This window comes from Vulpes lagopus, chromosome 10 (genome assembly GCF_018345385.1).
Source record: "Vulpes lagopus strain Blue_001 chromosome 10, ASM1834538v1, whole genome shotgun sequence".
NCBI lineage: Eukaryota > Metazoa > Chordata > Mammalia > Carnivora > Canidae > Vulpes > Vulpes lagopus.
Window position 1 is genome coordinate 48,861,094 of NC_054833.1, and position 17,170 is coordinate 48,878,263.

Sequence of the window (17,170 nt, forward strand, 5' to 3'; positions counted from 1 at the left end):
GGTCAATAAATGTATTATGTTAGTTTTATATTATTCTATAACAAATTACCACAATTTAGTAGCTTAGAGCAATACCCATTAATAACTCACAGTTTTGTAGGTTAGAAATATGGGATAATGTGGCTGGGTTCTCTGCTCAGGGTCACACCAGCCTGAAATCAAGGTTTATCCCAGCCACATTCTCAGCTGGAGCTCTGGGTTCTCTTTCAAGCTTATTCCTATTGGCAGAATTCATTTTCTTGTAAAAATGATCCATCCTTCTTTACTGGAGGATGAAGTTCCCATTTTCTTACTAGCTATTGACCAGGAGTTACTCTTAGTTCCTAGAGGCTGGTGTCGGGTCCTTGTCCCATGGCCTCTCCAACTCAGTTGTGGAGAACCTCCTCTATGTCAAATTCCTGTCACACTTTGAGTTTCTCTGACTTCTTCAGTCAGTCAGAGAAAATGCTTTGCTTTTAAAGGACTCCTATGAATAGCTTAGCTTTACTCACATAATCTTCCAGTTTTGCAGTCAACTGATTAGTAACTTTAAGTACATCCACAAAATGTAGCATCATCATGAGACTAACACCAGGAAATGGAGATCATGGAGTCCACCTTAGAATTCTGCGTACTACGCATGCGAAAATATTGTTAGCCTCGTTAGGAATCAGATCTGCATAGTAAGACCATATTGAGATATATATCTATTGACAAAAAAATAGGTAAATTATCGTCCAGCAGTAATCGTATAGCAGTAAAAATGAGTGAATTGCAACTACTCACAGAAAAATCAGTGAATCCTAGAAACAGTGAAAAAGGAAACTACAATGAAGTATAATTTTTGTTTAAACTTTTTATTGAAATAGAATATACATACTGAGAAGAACATATTGCGTGTAGTTGATGAATTTTCTTTTTTTATAATAAATTTATTTTTTATTGGTGTTCAATTTACCAACGTACAGAATAACACCCAGTGCTCATCCTGTCAAGTGCCCCCCTCAGTGCCCGTCACCCATTCACCCCCACCCCCCACCCTCCTCCCCTTCCACCACCCTTAGTTCGTTTCCCAGAGTTAGGAGTCTTTATGTTCAGTCTCCCTTTCTGATATTTCCCACACATTTCTTCTCCCTTCCTTTATATTCCCTTTCACTATTATTTATATTCCCCAAATGAATGAGAACATACAATATTTGTCCTTCTCCGATTGACTTACTTCACTCAGCATAATACCCTCCAGTTCCATCCACGTTGAAGCAAATGGTGGGTATTTGTCGTTTCTAATGGCTGAGTAATATTCCATACATAAACCACATGTGGTTTATGTGGTATACATCAACCACATCTTCTTTATCCATTCATCTTTCGATGGACACCGAGGCTACTTCCACAGTTTGGCTATTGTGGACATTGCTACTATATAAACATCGGGGTGCAGGTGTCCCGGCGTTTCATTGCATCTGATGAATTTTCATAAAGTAAATATACTCATGTAACCATTGCCCACATCATGAAGGAAGACTTGCTTAGCCAGTACTGTACAACTTTAATACAGCTCAAAATCAAGAGAAACTAATTACTTTATGTAGAGATACCTACATTTGTGGTCAAACCATTCTTTTAAAAGAATGACAAATAGAAAATTCCGGTTAGTGCTTACCTGTGGGGGATTGGGGACAGAGAAATTCACAAGAAATACATTGGCATCTATAGAATTATTTGCCATTTCTAGTTAATAAGTTGAATAGTAAATTTATGGGTAAAGGAAAACTTTCTTTACTCAAAATTTCTGGTAATAGATGTTTAAGTTTTTCACTTCAAACAATTCTCTACATCTAGGTAGACACCGGTTATGTATTTTTGCAGTTTAATTCATTCTGACACCAGCTACCCAGATTAGCACAGACACTATAGGTTAGGGGCTCAGTCCCAGAGGACTGCTGTCCGCTTCAGATGGCAATCACAAGTAGTGGGTCCCACGTTACCCACATTTCTCACTTGGCTACACATTGGAGATTCCAATGATCCCCTCCTCAGGTACTATAATTCTCTGTAATAGCTCACACAACTCCAGGAAACACTTTTATTTATTGTTAGTGGTTAATATATAGGGTATTACAAGGATCTGGGTGAAAGATAAAGATGAAGAGGAGGTACATAGGTCAAGGTCCAGAAAGATCCTGAGCACAGGAGCTTCTGTCCTTGTAGAATTTGAGGTCCACCTTTCTCTTTGCATGTGGATGCATTCACCAACTTGGAAGCTCTCTGTGAATTCCTTTGTTTAGGCTTTTTTTTTTTTTTTGAAGTTTCCGTGATGAAGCATGAGGTATTAAATCATTGGCCATTGATGATTAACTCACGTCCCAGCCTCTCCTCCCTGGAGGTTGGAGTGGGTGGCTCTAATTACCTGGTTGATTCTTACCAGTCTCTATCCTGAAGGTGTAAAGGGGTCCATGAGAGTCATTAGGAGTCATTTAGCGTAAATTCAGGGACATATAAATGACCAAATACTCCACTAACTTCTAGCATTCAGGAAATTCCAAAGGTTTTAGGAGCTCTCGGCCAGGAAACAACGAAGACCAAATATATATATCACAGTAGGTTTTTTGTTATTATGCTTTATTGTTTACATATGCTACTTGTGTTTTATGTGTATGAATATTTCCTAATAGATATTATTATAAATAATAGATTTATAAGATTCATGTGATTAGAAAAGGTATTTCAGAGAAAAGCTACATGTGCAGAGGTGTGGTTAAGAATGAGTAAAAAAACGTAAGTCAGATTTAGAGTTCTCATAGTGTGAGTTAAAGTTAAATCGATTTGTACCACATGGTGGTGAATTCTAAGTGATGAAGATGCTATTCTGAAGTTAAAATTATTTTAGTTAAGGCATGTTAAGTTTTTGGTGAGATATCCAGCTAGGAATGTATTTATAGAAAAAATAATTTAAAGTAGAGTCTAACAAATAAAGGTCAGTGGATGCGTACTTTTTATAAATTGAATAGTTTTGCAATTGGAATAAAATTGAGTATCTGAACTTGGTGTTGAAAAATGGAATAGTGGATACCATTCAAAGAATTTGGAGTTATGTCTCAGCGGAAAGACCTACTCTGTTGTTTGATATCCCTGTGCCCTTGGGTAAGTAATGAGAACCCTTCTAGTTTCTGTAGAAATGAACATATTTCCTAGTATTGTTTTAGGGCTTAAATGAGAACATGGAAAGCTAATGTCCTAGTGTCTAGTGTATTCCAAATATCCAATAAATGTTTTTAAAAGAGGACTTTGTAAGGTCTTTTTAAAATAGATTTAAGATTTCCTGTGATTAAAATCAAAGTTTATCATTTTAAAAAAGAAAATCTTAGGTATAATTATGTAGTAGCTCTTTATTGTTTGCATATTATGCTTTATTTTATAAATTATATAAAAATATTGCCTCATGTTTAATGCTTAACAAGTATATTCTTTTGATAGTGATTTTCCCTTCTCTTTTTATTGCAGATCAATGTAAGAGTAACCACCATGGATGCTGAGCTGGAATTTGCCATTCAGCCCAATACGACTGGCAAACAACTTTTTGACCAGGTATCATTTAACCACATGAAGTTCTCAACTTTTGACAACTTAGAGTGGAAGCTTTTACAACTTCTTTGTATGTTTTCTGTAACTTTACTGGTATTGCAATAGTGTGGCACTTAGAATTTTTCGTAGTACCTATTCAGTTAACTTGAACAGCTGTATAGATTGGAGAGATAGGACTTTTAAAAAAAATAATTATTAGCAAGTATTTCCTTAACATCCTTTAAGGAAAGGATTGTAATGAGGATTGAAAGGAATTAAAAGATACTGTACATGGTGGAATGGGTGGAGATCCTAGCCAGAGGGGATGGCAGGGGCAAAGGCCCAAGAATTACAGGCTGTAAGTAGGCATCTGACGGCAGTTTGGTGTCATAGGCTCGTGATAAGCTAACATGGGTGTCATGTTAATGAATTTGGACTACTAGTCCTGTATTTTTTTTTTTTTCACTCTTGAGTACATATTTGAGTCATCTGTGAAGTTTAGGAAAAGAAAAAAAGGCAGTGCTTGGTGACCACCTCCAGAGAGTCTGATTTAATTCTCTGGAGACTACGGGAAATCATTAGTATTTTATGTATTTATGTAAGCTCCCCAGGTGATACAGTATGTGTTGTAAGTGATGTTTTATTGAGAAGGGGAGGATGGAGATTGGTGCCCAGTGGCCAAGTAATTAGGAGTGTGACTTGATGATTATAAGGGGGGGAAGGTGTTGAGGGCATGAGACTCAGGAGAGGATGTTTACATGAACTTTTACATATGGGCAGGAGAGTAGTAGTCTGTGATCAGACCTCCTTGACCTTGGAGAACAGAACAGGAGAGTTTCTAGCATACAGCAATAAGTAACCTAGTAGATATTTTGCTCTTATTAGGTGTCATTCTATCATATATCAATCTAAAATATGATACAAAATTTTAAAATTCCTAGGAAGTTGTTTCTTTTCTTGACAAAGTAGTATACTTAATCTTTCTGATTAGGTAACTGATGATCTTGAAAGTCCTGTTAAGGTCTTTTGTAACATGAAAGGTTTTTTGTAGAGTGAATAAATTCTTAAAATCATAAGCATCTATATATGCCGTACCTTATACATATTTTACATTGTGAACTCTGATCTACTTCTGTTGTTTCTTCTAAGCTTCCTGTTTGTAAATATATCATCAATCTTACTTGAATAAAAATATGAACGGAGTTAGCATTCGTTGTACTTACTTCATAGCAAGTTGAAATGTTATTTATAGTGAGGGAAATGTTTGTGGTAGTCAGCTAATCAGCAAGTGGGCTTCTTTGGTATTGTATACTAAGAAATAAATTACTTGTTTTTTATTAAGTAGAATTACTTTAGTTTAGATATCAGGAGAAAGGAAACCTCATTTATTATAGTGCAGGACTGTGTAGTAGTTTAAAAATGTGGGCTCTGAAGCCACACTGCCTGCAGTGGAGTCCCAGCTGTAGCGTTTGACTTGGGACAAATTACTCTCTGTGCCTTAAGGTTTCATTTGTGCAATTAGGGTGATGATAGCACTCTTCCCTTAGAAGGCTGTGGGAATTAAATGAGAATCCATGTTAATTCTGTATTTGATACACATACACACACACTTCATAGTGTAAATGAAGTTTTAGGTTAAGGAGTATTATCTGTAATGTGCTCTCTCAGCAGTTAATTCTTAGAGTCACTGTTATTTACCCACAACTTCTCTTGAGCTCAAATATAAGGATCTAAAAGCAGGCTTTACTTTGGGTATGGTGGTGATATGGAATGCATTGGCAGATACGAAGGGTTCAGGGTTAGGCCAGGAATAGACTAGAGACGGGTGCTCTCAAATGAGGGTACGTAGCAACATGAGTCCATCAGTAGCAAAGCCCACTTCTGATTATGATGAGCTTGAGGCTAGCAGCTATGTGTAGGGGGCTCTACTTGAGTGCTTGAGGTCCTTTAGTTTGCTCTCTGATTCTTCCTATACTATCATCCTCCAGCTTCTACCTGTGGGATTAGAGTATCATACCCCGAAGAAGCATTCAACATGATCTGTTAGAATGTAAGGAAAAAATACTAAAATGTTTGCTTATATTTTTGTCTTTTTGAAGTTACTTTAAAAATAAATGCTTTCATAATGCATTAGTGTGAGTGTATGTGTATAATTTCTAGGTAAATATACATATATTGTAGTTAAGTACCCAGGTTTTTTTTTTTGTTTTTGTTTTTTACTTATGAAAGTATGTGATTGAAAGTTTCGGAGAACGCTTTGAGAAGTAGTAGGGAAGGTGCTGAAGAGATAGGGCTGAGCTGAGCTCACAGCTGAGCTCTTTTGTTCTTCTTGGTGTTTGATAGTCTCAAGTTAGGTAAGGTTCTATCCTTCATGCCCACAGTGGCAAATCCCACCTTTACTTAGGCATCAGAAATCACACAAAATCTAGAGGCAGAAACTGAGCCGAGCTACTTTGATACACTCCTGTCTTGACCTATGAAAATTCCCTACTCTGCCACCATGAGCTGGAATCCTTTCTGGGGCTCTTCTGTTGGGACAGCCTGTCTTTTGGCAAAGTTAAATTATTTGAGATCTTCTCTGTTATATTAAAGTTTTGGTTGTTTGGCATTGATCGGTTTTTGTATCACTGAGTCCTGATGATATCTCCTATCTTTATTTATTTTGGTGTGTGTAATTTCAGTGAAATTTTTTTAAGAGAAGGAAAGTAAACTGAAGGGTTTGGTGTACTCTCATGAAATCCAAAAGCCTGATATGTCTTTAGATTTTTTGCTTTTTTAAAGATTCATGAGAGACACAGACGCAGAGACATAGGTAGAGTGATAAGCAGGCTCCCTGTGGGGAGCCTGATGCGGCATTCAATCCCAGGACCCCGGGATCACAACCTGAGCCAAAGGCAGATGCTCAACCACTTAGCCACCCAGGTGCCCCTGTTTTTATATTTTTAAAAAATAAGCCAAGAATATTTATCACTTTAAAACTAATGTTGGGGATCCCTGGGTGGCGCAGCGGTTTGGCTCCTGCCTTTGGCCCAGGGTGCGATCCTGGAGACCCGGGATCGAATCCCACATCGGGCTCCCAGTGCATGGAGCCTGCTTCTCCCTCTGCCTGTCTCTCTCTCTCTCTCTCTCTCTCTCTCTCTCTCTCTGTGACTATCATAAATAAATTTAAAAAATAAAAAATAAAAAAAGAAACTTAAAAAAAAAAAAAACTAATGTTGAAGGGCACCTGGGTGGCTCAGTTGGTTAATGATCCAACTCTTGGTTTCAGCTCAGGTTATGATCTCAGAGTCGTGAGATGGAGCCCCATGTCTGGCTCCATGCTCAGAGTGGAGTCTGCTGGAGATCGTCTCCCCTTCTTTCTCCCGCCCCCTCTGCTCCTCACCCTATTCGCAGATTTTCTCATTCTCTTTCTAAAATAGAGAAGATCTTATAAAGAAAAAAATTAATGTTGAATCTTTCTGTAAAGCTTTTAAAATATTAATAAATTCTCACCTCTCTTGGCTTATTTGCCTCATTTTGTTTTAATAGAGACTTTTTTTTAAAATATGCTTTTGCAAGTGTTGGTACATTCCTAGGTGGGTCCTCACTCACCACTTTGGCCATTCCAATGCTTTGAGTGTCTGGCACAGGCCAGTCATGCTTTGAGATGAATAAGGCAGTAATGTCTGTTCTTAGTTTTAAGCAGTGAAGGGAGGGTAAATAGACACACCAGTAATCATACAGTTCTTTATGATAATAGAGGGCCCCCTGCACCCCTTGATACCCCTATAATAGAGTAAATGTTCCAGTAACAGTATAGATAAAATACTATGGGAACATCAAGTGATTAATTTTCTCTATATAGTAGGACAGCTTTATTCACAGAAGGCTTGTTAGTTGAGCTGGGCCTTGAGGAATAAATTATTCACTGGGTGGTAAAAATACAGAAAAAACATTCTAGGCAGAAGAAAAAATGTGAGCAGGGCTGTAGAAAGGTACAGTTGGAGCATGTTCCAAGAATTGTTTGTTGCTCAATAAGGGAAGAACAGAATATCTGATGGTGAGTGAAGGCTAGTAGAAGTGGATATGAAATGACCAGTTGGATAACCTGGGGTATTGGCTTTTAAATGTCCTCAGAGACTCCTATCACCAAAATGATACTATGCTTTGCCTACTTCGTTGTGTAGTTGTAGGAATACATTGAAATAGGATAGTGGGATTATGATAGTTTTGTATCTATTTCCCATATTTCTTGTTAATCTATTGGGGTCATGATGGGAGGTGAGAACAAATAAAAAAAGTGGATCAAATAAGATTGAAATGAGACAAAATATAATATACAAAACCTGAATGTAGGTTTTAAGAAATGTTCTTGTAATTAGTATATTTCCATTTAAGAAAGAACTCTAGCAAATAAATATACCTATAATGCCCATGTAGTTTTGTTATTCTTTTGAAATATATTATTTACTTAGACTGTGAATGTTGAACTGAAATTGAACCTCTTTTTTTAAGGTGGTGAAAACAGTTGGTTTGCGTGAGGTGTGGTTTTTTGGACTGCAGTATGTGGACAGCAAAGGTTATTCTACATGGCTTAAACTAAATAAAAAGGTAAAATAGGTATAAAACTAAGCTAATAATTAAATAACTTTGAAATTATTGTGATCAGGAATTTGTACTAGAGAAGCTCAGAGTCTAATTTCAAGTCTCCTTTTACAATTAGAATTATCTCTGAGTTATTAAAGGTGTTATGTTGTTTAATTCAGTAAGTTACCATTAACTTATGTTTTAGAAAAAAGAAATGTTCACTTTACCTGTTTGAAAACACCTAATAAAGGTTTATTAGACGTAACTGAATACTGTTTTGACTTTGATTTGAATATCTATAGGATAAGCTTTTCAAGGGAAATTTCAGTTTCGTTATAAGACAGGACCTATGAGGTCAAGACATTTGTTAGCGCATAGAATCTTTTTTCTCACATACCTTTTTATAAGTTTAGAGTCTTGCACACTAGAGTCTTACTTATGGATTTAGAATCTTATTTGTGTTTCACATCCTACTTTCTTCAAAAGAGTTTGATGTGAACTTGTGATTTTTGTTGATTATGCTTGAAATCACTGTTCCAGGTGACACAGCAAGATGTTAAAAAAGAGAATCCTTTACAGTTCAAATTTAGAGCTAAATTCTTTCCTGAAGATGTTTCTGAGGAATTAATTCAAGAAATAACCCAGAGACTTTTCTTCTTGCAAGTTAAGGAAGCTATCTTAAATGATGAGATCTATTGTCCACCAGAAACTGCAGTTCTTTTGGCTTCCTATGCTGTCCAAGCCAAATACGGAGATTATAATAAAGAGATTCATAAACCAGGCTACCTGGCTAATGATAGACTCCTACCCCAGCGGTAAGTGAAATATGTTTTTATGTTCTCTGAAGAGTGACATTTCAGAAATTTGTAAATTATAAAATATTTTCTTAAGTTGCTAGCTGGATCAGAGAGAATATACTTTTAAAAGTCATGATCCAGTAGCTACATAGGTTTATATGTGGTGTGCTCACCTAAACCTCCTGCCTCCTCTCCTCATTCCCACAGGATAAGCAGTAAATGGAAGTAGTGGTAATTTGGGCTTGGGGGAGGGTGTGACTGCTGCTGCTTGGTAAAAATTCTCACACAAGCAGATAGGTGCCTCAGCAATACTTTGAGAATAATAAGCGCCAGACTATATCTCTTCTATACAATTTTCTAACTTTTAAAAATGTTTTTGTTTTGTTTTATGTTTATTTAAGTAATCCCTAAACCCTCTGTGGGGCCTGAATTCACAGCCCTGAAGATCAAGAGTCTCATATTCTTCTGACTGAGCCAGCCAGGCACACCCTAAAGGGTGTTTTAAACTCATTTTCTAGACTCCCTAGTCTAGTGCTCTGCTCTCATATTCAGTATATGGCTGCTTCTATAATAGTCATTCTAAAATAGCATGGCATAGGAAAAAAAATCATTAGGCAGAAGACCTAGAATTTGAGTATTAGTTTTATCCTTTACTATATGTAAACTTAGGTGCATAACCAGAAATCTCTGAGCCTCTGTATCTGAATATGTGAAATGGGAATAATAATCCTGCTCTGCCTATCTTATGGTTTATGATTATAGAACATGAATTAAATGTTTTACAGTTTTAACTAGGAAGTGTGGTACAAAAAATACAGTGTCAAGTATTACTTTAAAATATCTCAGTTTATAAGAGTAGCATACTTGGAGATCTTTCTTTTAGAACTCGAAGAGAAGGTGTTACTGCACTTAATCCAAATTCTGAATTTTAAAATCTCTTTAAATGCAAAATTGTGTATTATTCACCTAAAATTTCACTGTTGCACTACTTCCTTATAGTATTTAAACTCTTAGATGATAGTTTCTTTTTCAGAAGTAATATGTATGAAGTAAGAAAACTACTTCATGTCTACTTTTATTTGTTTCCTTTGGTTGTAGCCATTAATGTTTATTTTGTATTAATAAGTTGTATTGTGTTAATATATGCTTTATAAGATATCATTAGGCAAGGTAGCCTTAATATTTGATTATTAAAAGTTACACTGTTGGGGATCCCTGGGTGGTTCAGCGGTTTAGTGCCTGCCTTCAGCCCAGGGCGTGATCCTGGAGTCTGGGGATCGAGTCCCATGTCAGGCTTCCTGCATGGAGCCTGCTTCTCCCTCTGCCTGTGTCTCTGCCTCTCTCTCTCTCTCTCTCTCTCTCTGTATCCCTCGTGAATAAATAAATAAAATCTTTTAAAAAAATGTTACACTGTTTACTGTTACACTGTAATACTATTACAATAACAGTTTTCTCAGAGGGCAAAATAATAGGTACTTTTCACCAAAGAATCAGGAATATGAGATACCTGTTAGCCTACATGTTTCGTTTTGATTATTATTCCAACACCAAATTCTCGGTCTCAGATTTTTTTAAAGCTTTGAATTAAAAGTTGATTAGTGGCACCATAGAATTTCATTTCAGATAAGCATTAGTTTTTACTTTTAGTTGAGGTTTAATTTTTTAATTTATTTTTAGTTTTTATTAAAGTATAATTGGCATAGTGTTACATTAGTTCCAAATGTATAATACAGTGATTCCACAGTTCTATACCAAAATTGAGATATAACTTCTACTTATTAAAAGATACAGATTAGGTTTTAAATCAGTATAGAAGGTAAATATTATATATAATCAAAATTACCCTTAAAATTTCCTAATGATTCATAAAAGAAGAGGCATGTTTTAATCTCAGGTATATCATAGATGGTGGTTCTTTTAATGTTAGATTAGATTGCTGTGTGGTTGAGCACCAGATGAAGTAATTGGCTTAGCTTTAATAGTCATGTGATTTTTTAAAAATATTTTAAATACTGGTATCACACTTAAGCACAATTTAATTTTTTTAAATGTATGTGTGCTATAACCCACTTTGTTTAAAAAGGAGGAAGGTAGCACATGCTCTTCAGGATTTGGTCTTTATTTTATTTTTATTTATTATTTTTTAAAGATTTTATTTATTTATTCCTGAGAGACACAGAGAGAAGTAGAGTCATAGAGGGAGAAGCAGGCTCCCCACAGGGAGCCCGATGTCGAACCAGATCCCCAGACCGGGACGATGCCCTGAGCCAAAGGTAGACGCTCAACTGCTGAGCCACCCAGATGACCCAAGGTTTGGTCTTTAATTTTGAAGGTCCAGTCAGGTGTTCTTCAAGTTGGTAGCCTTTGGAGGGCTATTTCAAGCTATCTAAGCTTACTCATAAGCATATCATAAAATCAGAATACTAATATTTAGAATGGAGGAAATACCTTCACAGTGACTTACTTATTCTGTGTATGAGATTCACTTTTTTTCTCACTGTGTAAGTATGAGGGGGAAATTAGTAATCAGGTTATTTTGTGATCATAAATCGCATACAATTTGATGATCTTGATGGGTGTTTTTAATTCTTGTATAGAAAAGCCCAGATAAGCAATTTCTTCTCCCACAGTACTTTTAAGCTCTCTGGTGATGTAGTTAACCAGCTCTACCAGGGAGTATCACTTTCTCCTTTGAAAAGAGCCTAGATAGAAATAAGTTTTTATGGTTAGGTTTGTGACGTGGGCATCTGGGTAGTTGGTGATACCTTTTTGCCAAGGTATGGGGAAAAGGAATATGTTTTAGAGGAGGAAGATTCTGTTTTGAATCTGTTGTGTTTGAAACATCTGCTGTATAACCGAGGGAGATTACAATACTTATTTGTAGGTGTGGGTCTAGCTCTTGGAGAGCAGCCCGAACGATAGATACAGTTTTGGGAATAATCAGCAAATAGATAATTATCTTATGGGTATGAAGGAGATGGACCTGAAAGTACATACAGAATGAGCAAAAGGCCTCAGACAGATCTTGTTGGAACTTAATTTTTAGGTACAGGGAAAGAGGATTCCGTAAAGCAAATTGAGGAAAAATGGCCAGAGAGTCAAGAATCCTACCAGAGGACTGTTAGTCATGGAAGCCAAGGTACAAGGAAGCTTTAAGGAGAGACTGATCAGCAGCATCAAATAGTAACAAAGAGGTTGAGTATGAGAGAGAATTAATGTGTCTCTTGGGTTTAACAGTAGTGACCTTAGTAAAAGCAGCTTCATTATGGTATTGGTGATTGCAGCCAGACTGTGGTGGATTAGGGGCAGTGGATGTGAGGTTTAGAAATGAAAGATAGTGAATATGGATAGCTCTTGGAAGAAGTTTGGTTGTGAAAAAGAAGAAAAAGCTAGGGAAGGATGAGTTCATAGACCTGTTCTTTAAAAGATGGGAAAGAACTGATTTATTTTAATTCCTTTATTCTCTTTACAAATTTTTGAGTACCTCTTCAGTATTGGCACTGGGCATTTAGTGGTGAGCAACATGGATGTGGTCCTTTCCCCTCTGTAACACAAAGAAGTATATATGATGATATAAACATGTATGCAGGGGACAACAGATATGCGCCCTGTCATAAATGATGGTGGATAGATAGATCGATCCTGAGAAAGGGAGAAGTCCTTTTAAGGCCCAGATAGTAGACAGGTTTAAAGCCAAGTTGGATAGATTAGCCTTAGGCATGAAGGACTCCTTTATGTGGACAGAAGAAAGAATGGGAATTTTTGAATACCAGCAAACAAGTCACGCAGATTTATAGTACAGGCAATTATATAAAATACAAATAAACGAGATTTGAAATGCAGGATATAAAAAGCTATAACATCTATCTTAGTGGCATCCAATTTAATTAACCCATACCTTCAGATTTAGTTAATACCATGATACCAGTAGTAGTCTGTACTGATTATGGTCTCAAGGCTGATTGCATTCCTTTCCCTAAGCAATCGAGGCCAGGCATCAGGAGAAGGTATAAAGACAAGAAAAATGTGGAAACTTAAGTGCCCTAAGGGGGAAGACAAAACTCCCCCAAAAGCCAAGAGCTTAAAAGAGGGTACATTGAAAAAGGAGCAGTGCATAGTAAGAATCTAATGGTGTGTCTAAGACCCCATTAAGGAATCCATTCTACATGGTGAGTAACTTGTGCAAGGGAAGATTATATTCTGAGATTCCTTTATACTGCCAAAAACTCCCGGGTTTCATGTAAAATTTTTATTCAGCTAAACAACAATATTTTAATGCCACAGCTTTTGCTATTAGTAAAGTAGGATCTGAGGATTCACCAGTAAAGAAAATGTATAATTATCACTATATGTTTTAAGGAGAATTGAAATCATTTATAGTGTGTAGAGCAGGTAAATTATATGCATGTTGAATTTGCTGATTTGGTGTTAAAATATCAGTAGTAGAGAAAGTATGTTTGCTTACAATTGCATAAGGAACACTGGAAGAGTAAAAATATAAAAAATTATTTGGAGGACATAGGGTGGTAAAAAGTAAAACTTTCCACTTGTATAATTTTATGTAAGGTATTACTTGTAGAAACTAAGAAAATTAAATTTACCACCAGAAAAGAAAATACATAGAGTAAAAGAAGAAATTAAGGCCCAAGAATTCTGTTTTTACTCTCTTCTCTAATTTTTCTATTTATAATGAGAAAGTCATTTTCCTTTTTTTGGCCCAGTAGTTTTTTTCATTTGAAACAGTAGAATTCCTATAGACTATCTTTATAACTGTCTTAAAAACATGTATTATTTAAAATAATTTCAGGATCCTGAAATTATTATTTTGAGATAATTATAGATTCATATGCAATTGTAAGAAATAAAGGGATTCTGAATATCCTTCTACCAGCTTGCATAACGAATACTATATCACAATCAGGATATTGATAAAATACACCAACCTGATTCAGATTTCATCGATTTTTACGTGCAGTCATTTGTGTATGTGTATATATTTATTAGTTCTTTGCAATTTTATCATGTATATAGATTTTTATGACAGCTGCTACAGTTAAGATACTGAATGATTCTAGACTTTTAAATGAATATTAATTTTGAATCATGGAAACATTTTCATAGATTTTTATTTTTTCCTCATAGTGTTTTGGAACAACACAAACTGACAAAAGAACAGTGGGAAGAAAGAATACAGAACTGGCATGAAGAGCACAGAGGAATGCTGAGGTATTTGGGTGGCTGTGTTTTTCCTCAACTTAAAGTATTTTTATTTCATAATATTTATTAGTACATCAGATTATCCCCAAAGATCATTCGACTTATATGAGTCAATATAAAGCTAAATTTTAATCCAAAGTATTTTTGTAATTTGTTTGGCATTACTTGTACTTCAGTATGTTTTACAGTAAGCTTTATTTCAACAGGGAAGATTCTATGATGGAATACCTGAAGATTGCCCAAGATCTAGAAATGTATGGAGTCAACTATTTTGAAATAAAAAATAAAAAGGGAACTGAATTGTGGCTAGGCGTTGATGCTTTGGGTCTGAATATTTATGAGCATGATGACAAGTGAGTAAATTAGCTACAGTGAACTGGTCATTAATCAGTGATTAATATGGCTTTAATCTTAGGTTGTGTTTGTAAAAGTTCTTTTTTTGGCTTGGTTACTTTTTTTTTCCTCCTACTTAAAAGATTACTTAATGCCATATAGATCTTATGTCTCCATTTTTTGCAACATTTCAGCATTCTACTTCTCAGTGTATTTTTCAGATGGGATGTTGATTCACTTTTATATGATCTCTTGAGTTCTGTCTAGTAAATTAATTAAAATCTGTTCCCTTTATAGGTGAAGAATAATTCCTTAAATGTTATGCATGGCATATAACTTGAAATTAATATATTAATTGAAATTAATAGACATAAGTCAAGAGCAATGAAACAAATTGATATATGATTTATTATATTTTCATAATATCTTTTTTAAGACACTTATAGGAATTGTTTTGAATATTTTCAGACATCAGTAAAGTAGAATTTCACTGTATTAAGCATAGTGAACAGTGTAATTTTGTTTTGAAATTGACCAGGTATTAATTTTTGTATTAATATAGAGTATGTCAGACTCTTAAAATACGTTTAGGAATGATAGCTACAGTTGCTTATTAATACTTTCTTCCTTTGCTATACCACATAAGCATTTAGGTCCATGTCAATAATGCCTTTTTCTAATGCATTTCTCTTTATTCTGGTTGGTTATAGAATTTAGTTTCATTATTACAAATATCTAATAAAATACACATTTCTAACAATATATACTAAGTCCAAAAGAGTATTCTACTAATTTTGCTCTGATAGATATTTTTTATTTATATTACAAAGCAAGTTAAAATGCTAGGTCATTCAGAAGACGATCTTTTGAAATTTTTGAAAAGCAAAAACTTGGAGACTAATTTTTGTGGACCAAATCATTTTCCTTTTCTTTCTTTTAAAAATTATTGAATTAATTTCTCCTGGACTACCCATTATAGATATGATTACAGATAAAGATAGGGAATATGAAAGAGAGGGGATTAGCTCAGAATGGGAGTCACTGAGGTTGGAGATTATGGACAAAGGAGATTTTGGTCTTACTGTACTGATTCATTTTTTAAAAATAATTAAAATCTATTATATTTCCAAAAGATTTTTTAAAAAATCAAAATGGGGTATAACTTTAAAAGCTTAGTTAGGTTCTTTTACCAGCTCTGCTACTAATTGCCTTTGTGACCATGATCAAGTTGTTAACTCTTTGAAATTCATATAACTGCCAAGCTTACTTCAAAAGATTGTTGAGAGAATTATATGAGGAAATTGCTTTAGGATTTTTCAAAGTAACATGTAAATGTGGTACAGCGTTACCTTAAATACTATGTTCCCTCAGCCAGTAGAGGACAGTAGAACACATGGATAGTGAGAAACAAAGTTTTATGTAGAAAAATTATTTGCTGTGCTGCAGTTCATAATCTGCGTAAGAATTAAAAGGACTATAAATAGGTAGAAATTCATACTCTGTTCTTAGAAGACTAACAAGGTACCTTTTGGCCAGCAAGGGTATCATAATCTTTTTGCACACTTGTTATTGGATAACACTGACACATTTGATGGGTAGTCTGAAATAGTAAAATACATTGAAAAGCAGAAACAAAATTCCAATTTGATTCCTTAAATCTTTATGTGCAGTGTGGCAAGATGGGGGTAACTTGTATTTCTTAAAGTTGGAAATCCAGCTCTACCATTTGTCCAAACTTTTGTATGTGTGAATGTCTAAAATTTTTTCTAACGAGATATAATTCACATACCATAAAATTAATCCTTTTAAAGATACTGAGATTCAATGTTTTTAATGTTATTCACAAATACTCATTTAAACAGAGAAGGAAATAATTTTTTTATATTTAGTAATGTGTTCATAATTCATACAAAAGTTATCAAGACTTCCTTTTCCCCCTCTTCTTTTTTTTATTTTTATTTTTTATTTATTTTTTTATTCCTCCCCCTTCCTTCTTAAACATATTTAAACTAATAGTTGTAATAGCTTGAATCTAAGTAGAGCTAGTACAAAACCCTAAGAAGCTCAGTTCTATACGCTAGGTTGCCTAGTGTTTTCTAGGCTATTTTACTTTCGAGGCTCATGACTCATTTATGAATTTTTTGATAGTTATTCTGTCTTGAGTGACTTAATTGATCAAATGTCCCCTTAAGAGATAATGTCAATAGTATATAAGTTAATGCATTTGAAAGTTTTATGCTCTTAAGGAGAGTCATTTGTCTAATTTGACCCCAAAATGTTACAAATTTTGTCTTTTGTTTCCTGCTTTTAATTAAAGAAATGCTCTCATTTTTTAAGGTTAACACCTAAAATTGGTTTTCCCTGGAGTGAAATCAGAAATATTTCATTTAATGACAAAAAATTTGTTATAAAGCCAATCGACAAAAAGGCACCTGTAAGTAAAATTATTTTGTTTTCTGTGTTAACTCTTTTTAAATTTCTGCCACTTTGCTGTGATACCATTTGAAGAGTAGCATTTTTCATTTATTGATTTGCTCCTGAGAAACATTCCCTTTCCATAGTTTTACTTTACTGCTGATAAAATGATGTGTGTTAATAAAAATACAAGGTTTTTATCTTTTTTATAACATGTAAATATTTTAACTGAGATTCAACTATAAGGTATGTGATGTTTATTATAAGGAGGTAATTGAAAATAATCACTATTCCTAAGA

General features: G+C 34.7%; 1 protein-coding gene across 7 annotated transcripts in view; it reads left to right on the forward strand.

Moving 5' to 3' along the window:
- RDX (radixin) overlaps positions 1 to 17,170 on the forward strand; it is an 86,050-nt gene that overhangs the window by 22,661 nt on the left and 46,219 nt on the right. For 6 of the 7 annotated variants that reach the window (XM_041771703.1, XM_041771706.1, XM_041771702.1 and 3 more), the window contains 6 exons: positions 3,484 to 3,567; positions 8,038 to 8,133; positions 8,650 to 8,924; positions 14,049 to 14,132; positions 14,330 to 14,476; positions 16,794 to 16,890. In XM_041771703.1, the coding sequence (XP_041627637.1) occupies positions 3,484 to 3,567; positions 8,038 to 8,133; positions 8,650 to 8,924; positions 14,049 to 14,132; positions 14,330 to 14,476; positions 16,794 to 16,890 (783 nt within the window). Of the gene's footprint in view, positions 1 to 3,483; positions 3,568 to 8,037; positions 8,134 to 8,649; positions 8,925 to 14,048; positions 14,133 to 14,329; positions 14,477 to 16,793; positions 16,891 to 17,170 lie in introns of those variants that run through there. The other variant, XM_041771707.1, reaches the window with a different exon arrangement.